Here is a 22,353-nt window from a genome sequence, read left to right on the forward strand (position 1 = left end):
CTTTTGTTAATGGTGTTTTCCCCTAAAATATCTCTGCTAATATTTCCATTAACGACATTTTACAAATGTTCTGCTTTCTACTTGTATGTTTGCCTCTTGCTGGATCGTTGCAACATGACCATCAACATAATTGGAGATCGCTTCTGTACTATCCCCACACCAATGCTGCCGAAGAAGGAACTGCAGAGGATGGATCAGTTGGCGACGGGGGAGGAATTGGAGATGATGTGACCACCGTAGCCAGAGCCCTCAAGGTGATGTAGTTCATTAGGCATGGATTCATTAGTCCAAACGGAAGAAACAGATAAAATATTAATTGACTACCTGGACATAAGAAATGATATATAATTTTATTTTTATTTTTTTTGTTGCATGCTTTATTGAATACAAACCTGGGTGACATTGTTTGTCTCAAAACAGTATTTGCGTGCAAAGAGATTGACAGAGGCAATCACCACATTCTTATCGGCAGACTCAGCAGCCTTGGTTTCTCAAATGACTGCCTCGCCTGGTTCACCAACTACTTCTCAGACAAGTTCAGTGTGTCAAATCGGAGGGCCTGTTGTCCGGACTCTGGAGTCTCTATGGGGGTGCACAGGGTTAAATTCTCGGACCGACTCTTTTCTCTGTATACATCAATGATGTCACTCTTGCTGCTGGTGATTCTCTGATCCACCTCTACGCAGACGACACCATTTTGTATACTTCTGGCCCTTCTTTGGACACTGTTTAACTAACCTCCAGACGAGCTTCAATGCCATACAACTCTCCTTCCGTGGCCTCCAACTGCTCTTAAATGCAAGTAAAACTAAATGCATGCTCTTACAATTTACGTCATTTAGCAGACGCTCTTATCCAGAGCGACTTACAAATTGGAAAGTTCATACATATTCATCCTGGTCCCCCCGTGGGGAATGAACCCACAACCCTGGCGTTGCAAGCGCCATGCTCTACCAACTGAGCCACACGGGACCACCGCTCTTCAACCGATCGCTGCCCGCACCTGCCCGCCCGCCAGCATCACTACTCTGGATGGTTCTGACTTACAATATGTGAAACAACTACAAATAATAGGTGTCTGATAAGACTGCAAACTCTCCTTCCAGACTCACATTAAGCATCTCCAATYCMAAATTAAATCTAGAATTGGCTTCCTATTTCGTAACAAAGCATCCTTCACTCATGCTGCCAAACATACCCTAGTAAAACTGACTATCCTACCGAWCGTTGGCTTCTGCCATGTCATTTACAAAATAGCCTCCAACACTCTAMTCAGCAAATTGGATGCAGTCTATCACAGTGCCATCCATTTTGTCASCAAAGCCCCATATACTACTCACTACTGCGACCTGTATGCTCTYGTTGGCTGGCCCTCGCTTCACATTCGTCGCCAAACCTACTGGCTCCAGRTCATCTATAAGTCTTTGCTAGGTAAAGCCCGCCTTATCTCAGCTCACTGGTGACCATAGCAGCACCCACCCGTAGCACGCACTCCAGCAGGTATGTTTCACTGGTCACCCCAAAAGCCAATTCCTGCTTTGGCCGCCTTTCCTTACAGTTCTCTGCTGCCAATGACTGGAACGAATTGCAAAAATCACTGAAGCTGGAGATCCATATCTCCCTCAATAACTTTAAGCACCAGCTGTCAGAGCAGCTCACATATCACTGCACCTGAACATAGCCCATCTGTAAATAGCCCATCCAACTACCTCATCCCCATACTGTTATCTCTACTTGCACATTCATCTTTTGCACATCTATCACTCCAGTGTTTAATTGCTAAATTGTAATTATTTCRCCACTATGGYCTATTTATTGCCTACCTCCCTTATCTTACCTCATTTGCACACTCTGTATATAGACTTTCTCTATTGGGTTATTGACTGTATGTTTGTTTATTCCATGTGTAACTCTGTTGTTTGTGTTGCACTGCTTTGCTTTATCTTGACCAGGTCACAGTTGTAAATGAGAACTTGTTCTCAACTAGCCTACCTGGTTAAATAAAGGTGAAATAAAATAAAAATAATAMAATAAAAAGTTGGMKCTAGTTATATAATCTGWGAACTAGAGATCCTAATTCTGCATATTCAGACTGTAATAATGTAATGGATATTTTCAATTACCAATAATGAGGAGAGACGAGGTCAATCACCAATCAGGATATTCACTTTATTAAAATCATATTGATAAGGGAGCTTGTCACACCACCCACAAAGTGAATAGAGTGAGAGCCCRCTGAGTGGAGTGAGCCTCTKGGTTATATACTATATAGGTGCAACATTAGAGATGACGTACAATGGWTCCAGACACCAACCCCACACATCCTGTGCCAAATCTTGGCCCCAAATACAAAGATATTGTTTTGATCAGTACTAAGAACTTRAAAGGACATTTGTTATTACTTAGTCTCCACCTTGCTAAAAAGGGAACTAGGGAAGAGAATAATCTCCCCCAAGGTGCAAGGAGGGGGTGACTGATGCACAGACATTGTGATTGGTGATTGGTTCCCCATTACTCACGCCATCCCTTCACATGGTTTGCAATTGGTAAAGACACATATTCACATATGGAAACAATGGTCCCTTCTGACCTCCTTTGCCCTATTCACTTTCTGATATTTTGTACAGCAACAGGGACATGTGATAGACAAGCCTGACTTCTCCTCTCCCTGGGCCCCAGGTGACTGAGGCCATATGAGGTGCAGCTGCCAACACCAGAGTCCGAAGGGAAACATTCTAATAACAAGAGTTCAAAAGTTCAATCATGTAAGCATATTCTGCAGATAAGACATCTTAATTATCTATGTTACTTAGCTAATTCTGATTCTCCTACCACAATATCTCATGATAAAAAAGATATATGAGTTCACCCCCAGTCGCCTAACGCCTCYTCAGAAAGTCACCGGATCCTCCCATAGCACCACAGGGAGCGAGCGCAATAGACTCCACAACAGCCACACTGTCTGACACCCAGGTTTAAGCATTTTAGCAGACCCTTTTATCCAGAGTGAGTGCATACATTTTCCCCCGTGGGAATAGAACCCACAACCCTGGCATTGCAAACCCCATGCTCTACCAACTGAGCCACAGGCTGCTAAGTAGCCCTGTTGGAACACTTCGTTATGGGCGGGATATTAATATATGCATATGCCATGTTTAAAAAAAATCTATTTTGTGTACAGATTTAACAGCTTATCACTGCCTATCCTCTTCCAGACCTATTAACTGTCATATATATATATATTGTATTTCTCTGAATTCTGTATAAACTCCGCTAGGGATGGGGGGAAAATAGATAAAGTTGAGTATTGCAATATTATTAGACGATATATTGATTCTATGACTCCAAGTACCGATTCTTTACAATTATTCAGTTGATTATTTTACGATGATAATAAACATTCTGAATCGAACAAATATTCAGACCCCTTGACTTTTTCCACATTTTGTTACGTTACAGCCTTATTCTAAAATTGATAATATAGTTTTTTTCCCTCATCAATCTACACACAATACCCCATAATGACAAAGCAAAAATAGGTTTTTAGATTTTTTTGCAAATGTATTCATAATAAAAAATTGAAATATTACATTTACATAAGTATTCAGACCCTTTACTCAGTACTTTGTTGAAGCACCTTTGGCAGCGATTACAGCCTAGAGTCTTCTTGGGTATGACGCTACAAGCTTGGCACACCTGTAATTGGGGAGTTTTTCCCATTATTCTTTGCAGATCCTCTCATGCTCTGTCAGGTTGGATGGGGGGAGCGTCGCTGCACAGCTATTTTCAGGTCTCTCAAGTGATGTTAGATCAGGTTCAAGTCCAGGCTCTGGCTGGGCCACCCAAGGACATTCAGAGACTTGCCACTCCTGTGTTGTCTTGGCTGTGTGCTTAGGGTCATTGTCCTGTTGGAAGGTGAACCTTTGCCCCAATCTGAGCTCCTGAGCGCTCTGGAGCAGGTTTTCATCAAGGATCTCTCTATACTTTGCTCCATTCATCTATCCCTCTATCCTGACTAGTCTCCCAGTCCCTGCCGCTAAAAAACGTCACCACAGCATAATGCTGCCACCACCATGCTTCACCGTTGGGATGGTGCAAGGTTTCCTCTAGACGTGACGCTTGGCATTCAGGCCAAATAGTTCAATCTTGGTTTCATCAGACCAGAGAATCTTGTTTCTCATGGTCTGAGAGTCTGTTGGTGGCTTTTGGAAAACTCCAAGCAAGCTGTCATGTGCTTTTTACTGAAGAGTGGCTTCCRCCTCGCCACTCTACCATAAAGGCCTGATTGGTGGAGTGCTGCGGAGATGGTTGTCCTTCTGGAAGGTTCTCCCATCTCCACAGAGGAACTCTGGAGCTCTGTCAGAGTGACCATCGGGTTCTTGATCACCTCCCTGACCAAGGCCCTTCTCCCCTGATTGCTCAATTTGGCCGGGCGGACAGCTCTAGGAAGAGTCTTGGTGGTTCCAAACTTCTTCCATGTAATAATGATGGAGGCCATTTTGTTCTTGGGGACCTTCAATGCTGCGGACATATTTTGGTGCCTCCACACAATCCTGTCTTGGAGCTCCACAGACAATTCCTTCGACCTCATGGCTTGATTTTTGCTCTGACATGGACTGTCAACTGTGGGACCTTATATAGACAGGTGTGTGCCTTTTTAAAATCTTGTCCAATCAATGGAATGTACCACAGGTAGACTCCAAGTTGTAGAAACATCTCAAGGTTGATCAATGGATGCACATGAGCTCAATTTTGAGTCTCATAGCAAAGTGTCTGAATACTTATCTAAATAAGGTTTATTTTTAATAAATGTGCAAAAATGTATAACCTGTTTTCGCTTTGTCATTATGGGGTATTGTGTGTAGATTGATAAGGAATAAGGCTGTAATGTAACAAAATGTGGAAAAAGTCAAGGGGTCTGAATACCTTCCAAATGCGCTGCATACTGAACAATGGTATGAAGAAATAAGGACAGCAGAATGTATGTTTAGATATCTTCTCAATGTTCAATTAGAATGCTATTTCTATCAATGGGCATTTTTATTAAAGGATCTTGTGTTATATATTCTTATACAATGCATTTTGTGTGTTAGTTAGTGTAAAGATTAGGTGCAGGTGTCTAAAGCACAGTAGGTGGCAGTATAGTTAAGGAATGGACACTGTGCGGGGCTGTTGTTGCCAGGTCAAATAGGCGATACAATAAAATCTCAGCTAAGATTTGGAGCCTCCACACAATCCTGTCTTGGAGGGCTGACAGTTTGGAGTCCAAAACAGTTAATTACATTCATCCACAAATTTGACATTTGAACAATTTAATGCACACAAACAAAACTGAATGGAAAGGCATTCCCATGAATCATACGACTCCTATGAACATTGAGTTAATCATTTGATAGTTGTCGTGAGAATTTTCAATCCCAATGATAATAACTGACAATCAATAGCTCTGACCAATCCCTGAGATCTGTAAGACCATGGGTTTAATAATAATTAGTCAGAGACTCAGCTTATGCAAAAAGATAGTACAGTTTATTCAGAGAACGTTCTAAAGTCCATTATACAAAGACATCCATTTTATAGCTGCGCACATACTTCCACACAAACGGTAGGTATCCTACGCACATACATACATACGAACAGTAGGTGAGTTGTATCTACTGTTTATCACTACCAAGCCGGCAGTTCCATTCCCCCGAGATTAGAGAAACCTTGAGAAGTACTCCCTATGCTATCATAAGTTCCTTAAAGGCCTAGCCAGGTCGGTCCAAACACAGTTTTAATTGTTCTTCGGTATTTTCCGAGGCACCCACATCCACATCCTAAACTACGCCTTGCTCAGACAGTCTGTGTTTTTCCACTATACAGATACATTGTTTAACCTAATTCCGACTAAAACTATACACATCATCAGATTATAATTTTATGATTCTAATCAATTTCATACAGTCATAAGGTTTCAGAGTGGAATTATTTTATCATTATCTTTCAACATATACATTATTTTATCAATAGTACATGTCAGAAAAGACCCATAATTATCCATACATGTTTTACATGTTTCTTTATGCTTTTAATGATCCATACATGTTTTACAGTTGTGAAACCAAGGATGCCTTTTTCATAGGCCATCTGTAACATCACTGCAAAATCTTTCCAATCCCTCCCAGAAATGGTTAACTGTCTGTGCGCATATGATACAGCAGTCAGCAGCCAGCCAAACAATATTGTGCCATTTCTCCATAACATACTAACTCTGTTAGGATACTACCCATGCAAAGTAGGCTATTGCATTCAGTGACTGTCTCTGGAGAATATATTTTTAATCTCCTAGATGTAATGAAGGAGAAAGACCCCAGACTGAGCAGCTCTCGGGGGTGTGTAGGTGGGTGGGTGTGTGCGTGTAATGGTGGGGGGTTGGAGGTGACCCTATGGATAAAAACCTGGTGATGTATCTCCCCCTCTCATTCTCTCCGTCACACACACACTTTCTGCCTCACACAAACACAGAGACACACACAAGAGGCGGTTCTCTCCAGTCTCTCTCCATCAGAAACAACTGACAGCCAGGCAGGCTAGCTGCATCCTCTGGTAGCTATAGCAGCAGCGCAGACAGCTACTAGCCGCCGCTACTGTCTGCTGCATCTGTCAGCTGGCCGCCCGATACGTGGAGCCTTTTGTGTCTCCGGAGAGTCCCGAATCCCATTGTGCTCTCTATTGCGGGGGCTAAAGGAAACAACCAACAGCCACACCAATGGACATGATGGGGAAGAAAGAACGCAGGGGCTGGGACTTCAAAGGCTTGCTGAAGAGGAACTGGCTGCTTATTGCGACCATTGTGTCGGTGCTGTTAGGTAAGTGAAAGCGAAGCCCCCATAATGTCTGCGCTCTGCTTAACGTGAATAAGCCTTGCTTGATGTCACACTTCCGCGAGGCTGCCCGTCTGTCTCCACTCTCCTTGCTCTGTCAGTGGTGGTGCATCCTACCCATTTCCCCTTCCCTCTGTCCTTTTTTTCAGCAATTTATTTTCTCCTGTTTTGCCACATTTGTCATTGCTTTCTCTCCTGATGTATTCCCCTGCTGCAGTCCAGGCTGGGAGTCATCCAGCAGCCTCTCTTGGTCATATAAGGATGCGTAGGGCTGGGGGCTGGTTGATTAGAATAGCAATGTGCACGCATGTGTGTGTTGTGTGCATAATGTCGGCTTTGTGCATGCTGCATACCAACCTGGTCTCAGAGCATTTCGTATGATTCTGTACGTAAATCCGAGACACTACATTTAGTATATGTTGCGTTTTGTATGTATTAATTTGTGGATGTCCATCACCAATTTCGTATGATATATTCCAAATTACAATTTGTGTTATATGTTAAGAATTTATTAAACGTACAATATGTTACACATTTCCAAAACGTACAATATGTTAAAAATTTTCAAAATGTATGATATGTTTATGAGTTAGGTTAAAGGGTTAAGGTTAGGGCAAGAGTTAGATAAAAAGGGTTAGGGGAAAGGTTAGCTAACATGCTAAGTAGCTGCAAAGTAGCTAAAAAGTAGTAAGTAGTTGAAAAGGTGCAAATGAGCTAAAATGCTAAAGTTGTCCATGATGAGATTCGAACTCACAACCTTTGGGTTGCTAGACGTTTGCGTTTTACGACCAATCACCCTACTTTCGTTTTTGCCTTAAGTAACCATCTGTCTTATGTAAGCAAACCAAACGTAACATACTAATTTGGCTGTTCTGAATTTACGTTTACTATGTTACATCTAGTGTATGAGACCAGGCTGTGCATGCATCTGTGTGTGTGCTTATGCTGTGAGGATGTTCGAAGATGGATGCAAACAGTGTGTGACTGTGGCTGTTCATAATGAGTGTATCTGTGTGTGTTTCTGTGTGTGACTTATCATTATAGTGTGTGACTGTTCATAATTGTGCACGTGTGTGACTGATCATTATGCGTTCGCAGTTTCTGCTACACCATTCGTTGCCCACTCTCCGACAGAGACAGGGTTCCCTGTGCTGAGCTTTGCTGCCTCCCAGAGCCTGTCTCACAGCCCCAGTCGAACGTGACTAGACTGAAGCGGCACACTCCACTGGCTCCTTCAGTCCAGTCAGTCGGTACAGCTGTTCTGCATGCAAGGTCCTGTCAATGTGATTCGCAAATAGTGTGATTCAGGGGCCATATATGGCTCTGATATGGCCCAGCCCACCACAGCATTTCTGGCTTATGACATTTATTTAATAGATATAAAATACATAAGGGATAATCAACCAGGGGCTGTGGAGTCCTGTGGAAATAACCTACGACACAGTCTCGCCGTGGTATAAACTATAATATGCTCCTTTGTTGTCATTCACAGTGCTAAAATGCAAAGATGAGCTCACAGCAAAAGGCTAATGGTGGTGGTGGACAATTAATCAAAAAATGAATTGTTAATTATGGAACGTATTACTTTATTATGCAGAGAAGGCTATTATTTATTTTGATTTATTCACAATCCTCCTCTGAAGCTGCCTGCGACCCCTTGTTTTTAGAAAGAATTACACACCGATTTGAATGGCCCCTGTCACCGAATTGTCCTACCCTTGAACAATTTTTGGTGCTTGCTTGGCTTCTTAATGGTTGGACATTTATCATTTTATGAACTAAATGGACTTTGGCTCAGTGGCAGTATTGTGTCTAATGCGTTTTAAAGGCTTTCGACCAATTAAATGATAAATGCTGACTTTGAAGTGTCCTCCACAAGGATTACACCATCTCTGCTTAAGCAGAGTTTTAGAATGTCAACATAAACCTGTGTTGGTCCAAATGCACATGGCAAAATAGATAATCCATTCCTATTTCTATTGATCTTTCTTACGTTCTAAGAGCTACAGTGGAGAGGAGTGGGGGTTAAAAGCCAATTGGAAGCCGGGGACATGGTATATGAGGGTGCAGTGAGATACCTGATCGGTTGGACGATACTTTTCTCATCAATCATCTTGGGAGAAAAAACATAAACTTAACTGGAAATAAACCAATCGTCCATCGTTAACACAATGGAAAGGTCAAATGCTTTATTATCTGACTGTTGAAAGTGCGTGGGCGACTGAGAGAAACAAAATGGTGCAATTTGAGGCCATATGGCAGAGTGATGCGGGCGCTGGAGATGAGGGTGGGAGCAGGTGGGTCTGGGCAGGGGTGATGTTGTGGATGTTTGTGTGCATCTGTATGTTGTTTGTATCATATATGTTTTGTGTAGTTCAATAAAATCTTTCAAAAATCTAAATAAGGAAGCTGGGGACTTTTAGGTGGCCATAGTAGTGTCCCATTTGAATTCTGGTGTTCTGATTGAGCCTTCATTTTTCGTGAATTTCATCAGAGAAATGGCAGCATACGCCTTTAATTAACACCCCTAATTGAGTGACATGGAATCTTGAGTGACAACAGAGAAGTCAGGACCTCGTTTGGATTACATGCTGAGATGAGCACTCTTGTCAGTCTGTAATTTGGTTGGATGCCATGGAACGCCTTAAACAGAAAAGTAGTTCTGCCATTGGATGACAAAAGTTCACTACTCCACCATGTGGCCCCTGTTGCTGACCACTACTCTTTAATAGCAAGGCAGCCCCTTTCATGCCAGTTCTGTACTTAAGTAATTACATGGGCGGTATTGTTGGCCGTCATCATGTATGTTTCATTCATAAGTAAGTAATTTAGCTTTGCCAATAACTGTCCTGTTGTGGCAGTACGAAAATGTATGCACTCACTACTTACTGTAAGTCGCTCTGGATAAGAGTGTCTGCTAAGTGTCTGCTGCAAGATTTCCATCTCCACATGGCCTGTATTCTCAGAGTAGGAGTGCTGATCTAGGATCAGGTCCCCCCTCTCCATATAATCATATTTATTAGCATCTAAAAGACAAAACTGATCCTAGCACACATACTCTAAGACGCTTTGTGAATTCCGACCCAGATCTCAAGAGATGTGCCGACTCATCTTTTTAATTAAACCATGAAAACTGATCAGAAAACGTCATGGAGAGTGCGATTCGTCAATTTTTGGAAGCACATTATTTTACAGAAATTACCTGATATTTACATAGAAATTGCTTGGCAAAATGCGAATTATAACATAACTTATGAATCACTTGTTTGTTTCAGGAGTATTCGTCTAGGCTTGTGCAATGTCTATTTGGGCGTATTTGGTTCTCAGCATGTCAACATGACCCATCAAGTAGCCCCCACAACAGTTTCTAACCTTACCACCACCACCATTAACACCAAACCACTACTATACAGTGTATTCATTATGAGAGGTTTTATTTTTCATTAGGAATGATGTAACTTGTTCAGTTACGATTTGCTGTGTCATCACCTTGCACAAGGTTATTTTATGGTGGCCTGTAATGGTTGATAACACACTCAGGGTGGTGGGGCGGGGGGGGTTTGAGAAACTCACTGTATGTGGCATTTATGGGCGAAAACCCCCACAGCGATGCGCAATGAGCCTTATAAAAACGCCAAGACAGGCAGCCCGCTTGGCCAATAAACTAATGCTCTCCAAGGCCGTTGTTGCTGCGCAGGTCAGCAATAGCAATGCTACATAGCTTATGGCTAAAGGAAGTGTTTTCCTCAATGTCACAACCTTGAGCCAGCGTCATGAAACCCAGAGCAAGGCGAAACGTATGCAACACCTTGGCCCGTAAAACTAAAAACAAGAAAATCACATGGGCATAATATTGTGGTAGCTTACATGGCAGCTCTGAAATGATAATGATGTTTCCGTTTTAATTTGACGTGGCAGGCAGGTCAAACATTAATATTGTTCCTTTTTGTCATCATTATCTCTCCCTCTCTCTGTTCTCCCACTTTAAATTTCCACTGTGAAAATGCATCATACTCAGTGTATGGCTAGTGTGGGACACGGTCTGCAATAATACAGTGTGATGTATTGAACTAGCCACGCATTGAACTAACCTGTGTGAACCAATCTCTTGAATTGGCTGTCTTATTTATCGCTTTCTTTCTCTCGCTCGCTCTCCCTCCTTTCTCTTCCTCCTTCCTTCTCTCCCTCAGGGATAGGTCTTGGGGTGGTGGTCAGGGAATATGCCTCCCTCTCCCACCTTCATAAGCAGTATTTTGGCTTCCCGGGAGAGATCCTGATGCGGATGCTCAAGCTGGTCATCCTGCCCCTCATCATCTCCAGCATGATAACAGGTAACTTGGGATGAATTGCATTTCAGTCACTCAGCACTATGTTTAATGAAGAGGGCCATCAGAGAAGGTTAAGATATCTTACTTAAGTATTAATCCTCTTAGTTCCTAGAAGAACTTGGGCTGCTTTCTTTGCCTCAGGCCATGGCAAGCGGTTCTTCTTGAGTTCTGCGTCTAGACACCTGCGACAGGTCATTGTTGCGCCAGATATCTTAGTCAAGGACAAATGAAATAGCCATTGTCATTGAGAGGACTTGTTGACAGATATGCCTCCTTTGGGTGAACAACAGGTTACTTGTCTTTCTGTCTTGTTTGTGGTCACAGGAGTCGCCGCCCTGGATTCGGAAGTTTCTGGAAAGATAGGTTTGAGGGCTGTGGTGTATTACTTCTCCACCACCATCATCGCAGTCATTCTGGGTGAGTTAACAGGATGACTGGCTTGGTCCCATTCTCTTTCAGCTGCCATCTGTTATGAAGCATGAAGCACTGAACAAAATGTGGAAGGTTTCAGTGCCTCATGCTTCAGATTAAGTGAGTGACATACTAACTATGTAACATGTTGTTATTTACACGTCACCATTGAAAGCTGAATATTGACTGATGGTTAACATGTGTTCCAGGTATTGTATTGGTGATGACCATCAAACCTGGTGTCTCTCAGGAGGCCGAACATATCGACAGGACAGGGATCACACCAAATGTCACCACTGTCGACACTCTACTGGATCTTGTCAGGTGACAGCTACGCTGTTCATACCATCATATAGAAGAATAGTTTTATAAAATTTCTACAAAAGGTCCATTCTCCATCAGTCAGAGGTGCAGTGTGTATAACATTTCCACATTTGTCTCACATTGTTGCAATCTCAACATGTCTTATTCCATCCACAGAAACATGTTTCCTGAAAACCTACTGCAGGCTTGTTTCCAACAGGTAAACGTCATTGTCTGATTTGTACATTAAAGCTTTCAGTTACTAGCCTGGTACCAGGTGTGTTTGCGCTGTCTTGCCAATTCCCATAAGAGTTGACAAGACAGCACAAACAGATCTGGGGCCAGGCTATACAATCACTGCACTTTGAGGAGAAAACATGATCCTACATTAAAATGTAACCATGTCAAATGTAACTATTTCAATTCAACCTATTCAATCATTCCAGTACAAGACAAAGCGCAAAGAGCTGGAACCACCTAAAGTGAAGGGGAACACTACAATTACAATGTTCCCTCCTCTCTCTACCGCTGTCATGGCAACCATTTTCCCCCCAGAGGTAGGTGTCACTGTTTCCATGTGTTTATCCACCTGCATGTCAAAAGCTGTGATTTGATAGGATCGAAGCTGCTAAGCCTGGTTTACTTTTAATCAGATGTGGTTTACTTTCTATACCTGATTAGAGTTAATCAGATTTGGTTTACTTTTTATACCTGATTAGTTATTCAGATGTGGTTTACTTTTTATACCTGATTAGTTATTCAGATGTGGTTTACTTTTTATACCTGATTAGTTATTCAGATGTGGTTTACTTTTTATACCTGATTAGTTAATCAGATGTGGTTACTTTTTATACCCGATTAGAGTTAATCAGATGACTATCTGTCCAATCACAATCTTTGTCTTTGTGGGTTGAAAATGTGGGTCTTCAACTTAGTCTTTGTTAATTGACACCTGACCACCCACATCTAATGTGATGGATATGACCACAAATCAACTTACATTATGATGCCACTGTGTAGACGGGTCAATATGTTGTGATCTGAGGAAAAAGCTCAAGACATGGATGTCAGCCCACTGTAACACAATACTTCACAAGTGGATCTTTAAAAAAAAATGTATACAATTTTTAACCCCTTTTTCTCCCCAATTTCGTGATATCCAATTGGTAGTTACATTCTTGTCCCATCACTGTAACTCCCGTACGAACTCGGGCGAGTCAAAGTTCGAGAGCCATGCGTCCTCCCAAACACGACCCTACCAAGCCGCACTGCTTCTTGACACACTGCTCGCTTAACCCGGAAGCCAGCCGCACCAATGTGTTGGAGGAATCACCGTCCAACTGGCGACCGTTTCAGCATGCACTGGAGTTGCTATAGAGCGTGACTCCTGCGGACATCCCGGCCGGCCAAACCCTCCTCTAACCCGGGCAATGCTGGGCCAATTGTGCGCCGCCTCATGGGTCTCCCGGTCGCAGCTGGCTGCTACAAAGCCCTGGATCGAACCTGGATTTGTAGTGACGCCTCTAGCACTGAGATGCAGTGCCTTAGACTGCTGCACCACTTGGGAGGCCCCACAAGTGGATCTTTTGACCAAAATCTATTTTGTACTTAAACTACTTTCTTCCTTATTTTTCCCCTCTGCAGAACATCACCAAGGACTATAAGATAGTCGGGTCATATTCTGATGGGATCAACGTGCTGGGCCTCATCGTGTTTTGTGTGGCGTTCGGCCTTGTCATCGGCAAGATGGGCGAAAGGGGACGCATTCTGCTGGAATTCTTTGACGCTTTAAACGAGGCCACCATGAGGCTAGTCCAGATTATCATGTGGTATGTAACAGCCTGTTAGACGACATACATCTCTCACTTACAGTACACAACAGCTGTTTAGGTGAATTCATCCGGTAGCTGTTTTCTATGCTATTATAGATGTAATGCTGCCATTTCTGTGGTGGTGATGATGACAGTGATGATGATGATGATGATGATGATAACAATGGCATTAACACTACATTCTTAGAAAAAAAGTGGTCATCTAGAACCTAAAAGGGTCTTTGGCTGTCCCCATAGGAGAACCCTTTGAATAACCCTTTTAGGTTCCAGGTAGAACCCTTTTGGTTCCAGGTAGAACCGTGTTGGGTTCCGTATAGAACGCTTTACACAGAGGGTTCTACCTGGAACCCAAAATGGTTCTACCTGGAACTAAAACGGGTTCTCCTATGGGGACAGTCAAAGAACCCTTTCAGAAACTTTTTTCTAAGAGTGTATTGTTGCAATTACAGCTACATGCCAGTGGGGATACTCTTCCTCATAGCTGCCAAGATCATYGAGGTAGAAGACTGGGAGATCTTCAGAAAGATGGGCCTGTACATGGTGACAGTGCTGAGTGGGTGAGTCTGAGCCAGCCATCTTAGTCCCTCTTTCTCTTTCTGATACTTCGCCACAACAATGCTAGATTTATAGCTGGCATTAGGGTCCAGGTTTCCTGCAAAGATACTGTAAAAGCCCAGCTCTGTCCCGGCACAGATAAGAACCAAGGACATTTAAAACTGCTCAACCTGCAGTTGCGGTAATGAGGCCTTTGGCGAACGCCTGTCCAACCCGTAAATTTACCGGACAGAATGATGCTTCTGGGTGACCAGCAAAAGGAAACTGAGTTTAGTGAGGGGGAACGCAGTCATGTGTGTCCCAAATGGCTATACAGTGCACTACTTTTGACCAGAGGCCTATGGGCCCTGGTCATAAAGTAGTAGACTATAAAGGGAATAGGATGCCATTTGGGACGCAACCCTGGTCATTGTGTTATTATAAGCTGGAGGAGGAGAGTTTTAGTCCCCAGTTAACGCCAAGGGTTAGTCAGCTATTTCTTACAACGTGTCAAAACTTGTTTGATCATCACAATTTTTTTTTCATGGCAATGTAATGTTTTATTTCTCTCCTTAGCCTAGCTATCCACTCCACCATTTGTCTGCCGCTGATCTACTTTGCCATTGTGAGGAAGAACCCGTATACCTTTACCTTAGGGATGGCCCAGGCACTTGTCACTGCTCTTATGATCTCTTCCAGGTAAGCCTCAGTCACTATTCAGGATCATACAGTTGTGGCTAAAAGTTTTGAGAATGACAAAAATATTACATTTTCACAAAGTCTGCTGCCTCAGTTTGTATGATGGCAATTTGCATATACTCCAGAATGTTATGAAGAGTGATCAGATGAATTGCAATTAATTGCAAAGTCCCTCTTTTCCATGCAAATGAACTGAATCCAAAAAATAAATTTCCACTGCATTTCAGCCCTACCACAAAAGGACCATCTGACATCATGTCAGTGATTCTCTCGTTAACACAGGTGTGAGTGTTGACAAGGCTGGAGACCACTCTGTCATGCTGATTGAGTTTGAATATCAGACTGGAAGCTTCAAAAGGAGGGTGGTGCTTGGAATCATTGTTCTTCCTCTGTCAATCATGGTTACCTGCAAGGAAACACATGCCGTCATCATTGCTTTGCACAAAAAGGGCTTCACAGGCAAGGATATTGCTGCCAGTAAGATTGCACATAAATCAACCATTTATCGGATCATCAAGAACTTCAAGGAGAGCGGTTCAATTGTTGTGAAGAATGCTTCAGGGCGCCCAAGAATGTCCAGCAAGCGACAGGACCGTCTCCTAAAGTTGATTCAGATGCGGGATCGGGGCACCACCAGTACAGAGCTTGCTCAGGAATGGCAGCAGGCAGGTGTGAGTGCATCTGCACACACAGTGAGGCGAAGACTTTTGGAGGATGGCCTGGTGTCAAGAAGGACAGCAAAGAAGCCATTTCTCTCTAGGAAAACATCAGGGACAGACTGATATTCTGCAAAAGGTACAGGGATTGGACTGCTGAGGACTGGGGTAAAGTCATTTTCTCTGATGAATCCCCTTTCCGATTGTTTGGGGGCATCCAGAAAAAAGCTTGTCCGGAGAAAACAAGGTGAGCGCTACCATCAGTCCTGTGTCATGCCAACAGTAAAGCATCCTGAGACCATTCATGTGTGGGGTTGCTTCTCAGCCAAGGGAGTGGGCTCACTCACAATTTTGCCTAAGAACCCAGCCATGAATAAAGAATGGTACCAACACATCCTCCGAGAGCAACTTCTCCCAACCACCCAGGAACAGTTTGGTGACGAACAATGCCTTTTCCAGCATGATGGAGCACCTTGCCGTAAGGCAAAAGTGATAACTAAGTGGATCGGGGAACAAAACATCAATATTTTGGGTCCATGGCCAGGAAACTCCCCAGACCTTAATCCCATTGAGAACTTGTGGTCAATCCTCAAGAGGCGGGTAGACAAACAAAAACCCACAAATTCTGACAAACTCCAAGTATTGATTATGCAAGAATGGGCTGCCATCAGTCAGGATGTGGCCCAGAAGTTAATTGACAGCATGCCAGGGCAGATTGCAGAGGTCTTGAAAAAGAAGGGTCAACACTGCAAATAGTGACTCTTTGCATCAACTTCATGTAATTGTCAATAAAAGCCTTTGACACTTATGAAATGCTTGTAATTATACTTCAGTATTCCATAGTAACATCTGACAAAAATATCTAAAGACACTGAAGCAGCAAACTTTGTGAAAATGTATATTTGTGTCATTCTCAAAACTTTTGGCCATGACTGTACAATCTGTTGTGTATAGCAAAGCATAGATGTAATGGCTGACTTATCTATGTATCCATCCATCTAATCCATCTATCTATACAATCCACCCATCCATCTATCCGTGCATCCATCCTTCATTAAACTTAAAAACGACCTCCAGCTCTGCCACCCTGCCGGTCACCTTCCGCTGTGCCGAAGAGAACCTCCGGATCGACAAGAGGATCACCCGCTTCGTGCTGCCTGTGGGCGCCACTATCAACATGGATGGCACGGCTCTCTACGAGGCGGTTGCTGCCATCTTCATTGCCCAGCTCAACGACTACTCTCTGGATGTGGGTCAGATTGTCACCATCAGGTAAATCACCAACAGCCTACGTTGAAATTAGATTTTATATTCAATGTACATAATTTGAGCAAGTTAACGTGTCTTAGTATGATTAGAACCTATAGCCTTTGGTGGCATTGGACTTCAGCTGCTCTGAATGAGTATGCCACTCAGTGATGTAAGAACAAAACATATTTGATCTTGACAAAACTGAAAAAACTAAATTGTAATCAGGTGAAATCTGCTGTCACATCAATTTATAACATCTGTCGTGTCATTATGTTAGTATCATGTGTCAAGCATCTGACCTAATAATAAGTCAGGGTAAGGGAATTGTAAAGATGTTAACTTACTCCAATTTCAGTATAACAGCAACAGTAGCCAGCATCGGAGCTGCCGGTGTGCCTAACGCTGGACTTGTCACCATGGTGATTGTGCTGACTGCCGTTGGACTACCTGCAAATGATGTCACTTTAATTGTTGCTGTGGATTGGCTACTGTGAGTAATACCTTGTTGAGCGTAATATTGTCAAGATAAATGATTATTTTAGTGATGAATACAACAGTGCGACGTGTTAAAGGTAGACTCAGCGATATAACATCACCATATGCAGTGGTGCGACTTCTTAAGAGAAAACAACAGAATTTAAATTTGTCAAGACTGCCACTACTTTCTCTTCCCGATTTGTGCCATCCCTTGAGCAATGCCCAAGAGGGCCAGTCTTGGCAGAATACATTTTGTTGTTGTTGATGTCTGTAAGCAGGGAGTTGCCCAGCAATGTATGATGATCTGATATTGCAAAGTCTACAGTATCTTTAACTAACTCATAATCAACAGACAATAGTCACTCACCATACCCCCTCCGGCTGTTTTAGAGACCGCTTCCGCACCATGATCAACGTGCTGGGGGATGCCTACGGAGCTGGCATCGTCCAGAAGCTGTCCAGGCGGGAGCTGGAGAGGATGGACGTCACCTCGGACGTGGACGTGACCAACCCCTTCGTCCTGGAGACCACGCTGGACGACGAGGAGTGTGAGAAAAAGTCTTATGTCAACGGCGGCTTCACCATCGACAAGACCGACGCCATCTCCTTCACCGAGACTTCACAGTTTTAGGAAGGAGGGTGGGGAGCAAAGAAGTGCCATTGCTACTAGATGTTAGCCTGGTGGTCCCATCCTGTTTGTAGCCTGGTTCTAGATCTGTTTGKGCTGTCTTGCCAACTCCTAKGGTCATTGGCGTGACAACGACTATTGGAGTTGGCGAGACAACACAAACAGACCTGGTACCAGGCTAGTCTGTTTGTGATTTAGCCAACTCCTCTCTATGTTCGTTCATTGCCATGTATACAGTGTAGTACGGCTTGACAAGGATAGAAGAGTTGGCTATAGCCAGGGGTGAAAGTCAATTTAATTTCTTCCCAGTACGGGACCGCCTATGTGTGTACGCACTTCATCATAGAATTGCATATAGAATCCCTATTCATTCATAATGATCTCTGTGGGCTTAGTCGTAAAGATTTGTAATTAAGGCCTCCCGAGTGGCGCAGCGGTCTAAGGCACTGTGGTGCTTGAGGTGTCACTAAAGATCTGGGTTCAATCCCGGGCTGTKTCCCAGCCGGCTGCGACCGGGAGACCCGTGAGGCGGCGCACAATTGGCCCAGCGTCGTTCAGGCTAGGGGACGGTTAGGCCGTCCGGGATGTCCTTGTCCCATTGCACTCTAGCGACTCCTGTGGCGGGCCGGGGCGCATGCACGCTGACACGGTCGGCAGTTGGACGGTGTTTCCTCCRACACATTGGTGCGGCTGGCTTCAGGGTTAAGCGAACAGTGTGTCAAGAAGCAGTGCGGCTTGGCAGGGTCATGTTTCGGAAGAAGCACGGCTCTCGACCTTCGCCTCTSCYAAGTCTGTACGGGAGTTGCAGCGATGGGACAAGACTGTAACTACCAATTGGATATCACCAGAAAAAGGGGTATAAAGTTTTAATAAAAGGAAAAAAAAGATTTGTCTTAAACACATGGCATAAACACAACCAATCATGATGTTTAAATCTGATTGTCCAACAATCACGTCAAAAGGGCTCCTTTAGCCTATTAGTCTACYCGTGCACAATCATCCACTCRAAATATATTTCCAGCCTCCAAACAGTGGTGAATGGAAAGAGACACAAAACACCACAAAGTGTAATGACATTTTGACWATTGTCATTAGGCCAGAATTTATGCGCCCACTGCTGTTCGTTAGCGTCTTGGTGTCGGCCATTCATCTCTGCCTTGGCAAAATTTCAGTGTTCTTGTCGAACCACATCGCATTTTTGGAGCGTAGGCTATMCCACCCGTTCGAGTCCATTTGCTCATTTTTCATGCCTCTGACATGCGGTAGCCTATTGATAAATAATGGTGTMATGGTTCTTGACATTTTGTTTTAAATATTGTGACAGGCTCATGTTGTTTTACCAGTACGGCGTAACCCCACTATTTATTTTGCTGGGACGCCATACTGGACCGTACCGTCTTACTTTCATCCCTGGCTATAGCACATACAGTATACGACCAGACTTGGTAGAAATGTGAGGGGGGTTCGAAGCTATTCATAAAACCAGCGCTTGTAAAAGGGAGAAAAAAACATGACATGAGACACTTTCAAGCTCGAACGTTAGCAACATTAGCCACCATGTGTTTTCTCTCAATGCTCTTCCCAGCACTGTCCCTGATGATCATCCTGCTTTTTAACCACGAGCGGAAATCCACAGCAGCCCTTAAAATGAGCTGGAAAGTGTCTGAATTGCCACCCTATTCCCTAAATAAGCCCTGGTCAAAAGTAGTGCACTATGTAGGGAATAATGTGCCCTTTCAGACAGACCCATGCTCTCCTTTACTAAAAGCGCTTCCATCGTTATGTTGACATAATGAACACAGTCACTTTTGAACGAATCGATACTTTTGTTATTGTTTTTACATAAATGGAACTAGGATATGGGGACTACAAGAAGAGTCAGAGCTTTTGAAATGAATACCTCCAGGTATGTGTTCTGGTGGTCGTTTGTCTGTTTGTATTTGTGTCTTTGAGAAAACGTAAATAATATATCGCCGGGCTGAGCTGTGTAAATGTATTGCAAAAAAGAGCATGGAAGAAGAAAAACAACTATACTCCAGACGTTCAATATACTGTGTATTGCAAAGATTCAAACAGACATTCATAAACTACAGTGTTCCGCTTTGTTTGCCCTTCAGAAGACAACTACTCTTTACAAATGTCTTTTCATTTTTGTCAAAATTCTTGTCAATTTTGTGTGTAATGTTAATGTTATTAAGCTTCCTGTGTCCAACTGTAGATTTACAATATGTGCCAAACATCATATTCATTCATTCACTTTGTATCATTCCATGCACATTTTTTCATTGCATGAAGCAATATGGCAAAGAAATACAGTGAAACTTGTAATGAACATAGACTTGCTATACAGTATGTATTTTTCAAGTGACAAATGGCCTTTAGTAAGACAATAGAGTTGATGGCACAATAACGAGGTTCTGGAGTTACGACTTAATTGAATACTGTTAAATATTTGGAAATATTTTCATAATGAATTGCTAAAGAGTTAACGCTTAACCCTCGTTAAGGGGGGCTATATGGATGACTTAAGTATTTAAGGATGGTCTTAGCGACAAAGGCTTTCTGATAGCGAACGCTAACTATAAAAGCTTCATGATAGTTTGTCAGAGAAACAATAAAAAATGGTGGCGCCTCTGAAGCAATGTTTCAGAAGACCCGGCAGTAGAATCCAGGAATTCAATTGAATGCAGTTGGTCCAATTCCAACTTTAACCATGAAACCTTAGTTAAATGAGATTTTAGAAAAACTCAGAATGATGAGCTCCAAACAGCTCATAAAAAGGCATTATGTACGTAATCACTTTGTGTGGTCCAACAAATTAATTATTTTATGTAGCCTTACTTTAGCGATATGACCCTTTCTGAGCCTTCACGTCAGTTGCAATCAAGGTGTTTACATTTTTTTTTATTATAATAATCTCCATCAATTTATTTACATTTTTCATCCCTTGAGGCATGGGATTATTGAAACTGCCACTCAATGTTACAGCTCATTGCAATCCACCCTCTGTGACTTGTTTTTGTTCTACAACAGTGGCATAAGGGCCTAATTTGAGGTAGTAGACAACTTTAATATATAAAATCTCTGAAGCTGGCAAGATTTTGGGTACTGGAAAGCAAATTGAGGGCAATTTGTAACATTTGGTTAATCAGATGTGACTTAAATAAAGCTTGTGAATCAGGTTCTTCTGTACATTTCAAAAGCACATTATGATGATATTAACAACAAATCAATAAATGGCTATAGTGTGTACCATTCACAAATCACCTCAGTATATGAATCAACATGTACTAGATGTATCTAACTGCAAGCTAATAAAGACAAATATAACTTGGGCGTTTCTCTTTTGGAGGGGTTTCAAAAATGGTTGAGAATGGAGTATTACAGAGTTGTGGACATTACTTCTTTCATTTACTTGTTTTTTTCTGTCCAGCATCTGATTATTGAATGTGCATATTTTTCTACTGAGAATGGTTACTGTACACCGTTTTTTTTTTTTTATCTATGAGCAGTGCTTGACTTGGGCAGGAGATCACCTCACATTTTCTACTGCTTGAGCTTCTGTTCCTCTTATAGAATATTATCTCAAAAGTATTGTGGAACTCCTGTACCCAAATATAAACAGTACCGGCACCCAACATGAGTACCGGCACCTATTTCAGTCCAAGTCAAGCACTGTCTATGAGAATGCCTTAGCACAGGGTTTCCCAAACTGTCTTGCTTCGTGACCGAACATACACAGACCAAAGAATAAGTAAAAAATATCATCTTGGCAGGAGACAGAACATTTAGCAGTTTTCAAGGTAGACGGCGAATGACGTTGCCACGAGCAGCACCACAGATATTGAGATGAGCGAGACGCAAGACTTCGCTCTCAAACAGTCACTCACACACAGTATGCGCATGTGCACGGGTTCGCTTCACGCTGTTCATAGCGTGGTAGCCAGGGGACCAAAAGTTAATTAACCAGGGGACCAAAACAGTGGAGAAGTTGAGCCTTGTGCTTGAACGCTATTAGTTGTTGCAGAAATTGACCCACTATGCTGTTTACTTTCAGCATCTACGTCATATCGCTGAGTCTACCTTTAAAGCTAATTTCCTGCAATTCTACATATTTTGCCATGGAGCTGAAAGAAATGTTTGCAGTTTTAAAGCCAATTTCCTGCAATTCTATACATTTTGCCATGGAACTGAGAGTACATTTAGCAGTTTTTAAGCTATTCTACGCATTTTGACATGGCTACTGATGTGTTCAGGGTTGGGAAAGTTACTTTCTAAATGTAATCCGTGAAAGTTAATAGTTACCTGTCCAAAATTGTAATTAGTAACTTTTGGATTACCCAAACTCAGTAACATAATCTGATTACT

The 22,353-nt window shown here is 42.7% G+C and overlaps 1 protein-coding gene across 1 annotated transcript; it reads left to right on the plus strand.

The window, feature by feature from the left end:
- Positions 1-6,445: 6,445 nt before the first annotated feature.
- On the plus strand, positions 6,446-21,363 carry slc1a1 (solute carrier family 1 member 1). Its single transcript, XM_023982449.2, has 12 exons — positions 6,446-6,851; positions 11,057-11,197; positions 11,519-11,611; positions 11,815-11,929; positions 12,086-12,128; positions 12,355-12,465; positions 13,553-13,737; positions 14,190-14,297; positions 14,851-14,973; positions 16,707-16,901; positions 17,236-17,370; positions 17,748-21,363. The coding sequence occupies exons 1-12, from the start codon at positions 6,752-6,754 to the stop codon at positions 17,986-17,988; spliced, it is 1,590 nt and encodes a 529-aa protein (XP_023838217.1). The 5' UTR covers positions 6,446-6,751; the 3' UTR covers positions 17,989-21,363.
- The last annotated feature ends 990 nt before the right edge of the window (positions 21,364-22,353 follow it).

Source organism: Salvelinus sp. IW2-2015, linkage group LG37, assembly GCF_002910315.2.
Source record: "Salvelinus sp. IW2-2015 linkage group LG37, ASM291031v2, whole genome shotgun sequence".
Classification (NCBI taxonomy): domain Eukaryota; kingdom Metazoa; phylum Chordata; class Actinopteri; order Salmoniformes; family Salmonidae; genus Salvelinus; species Salvelinus sp. IW2-2015.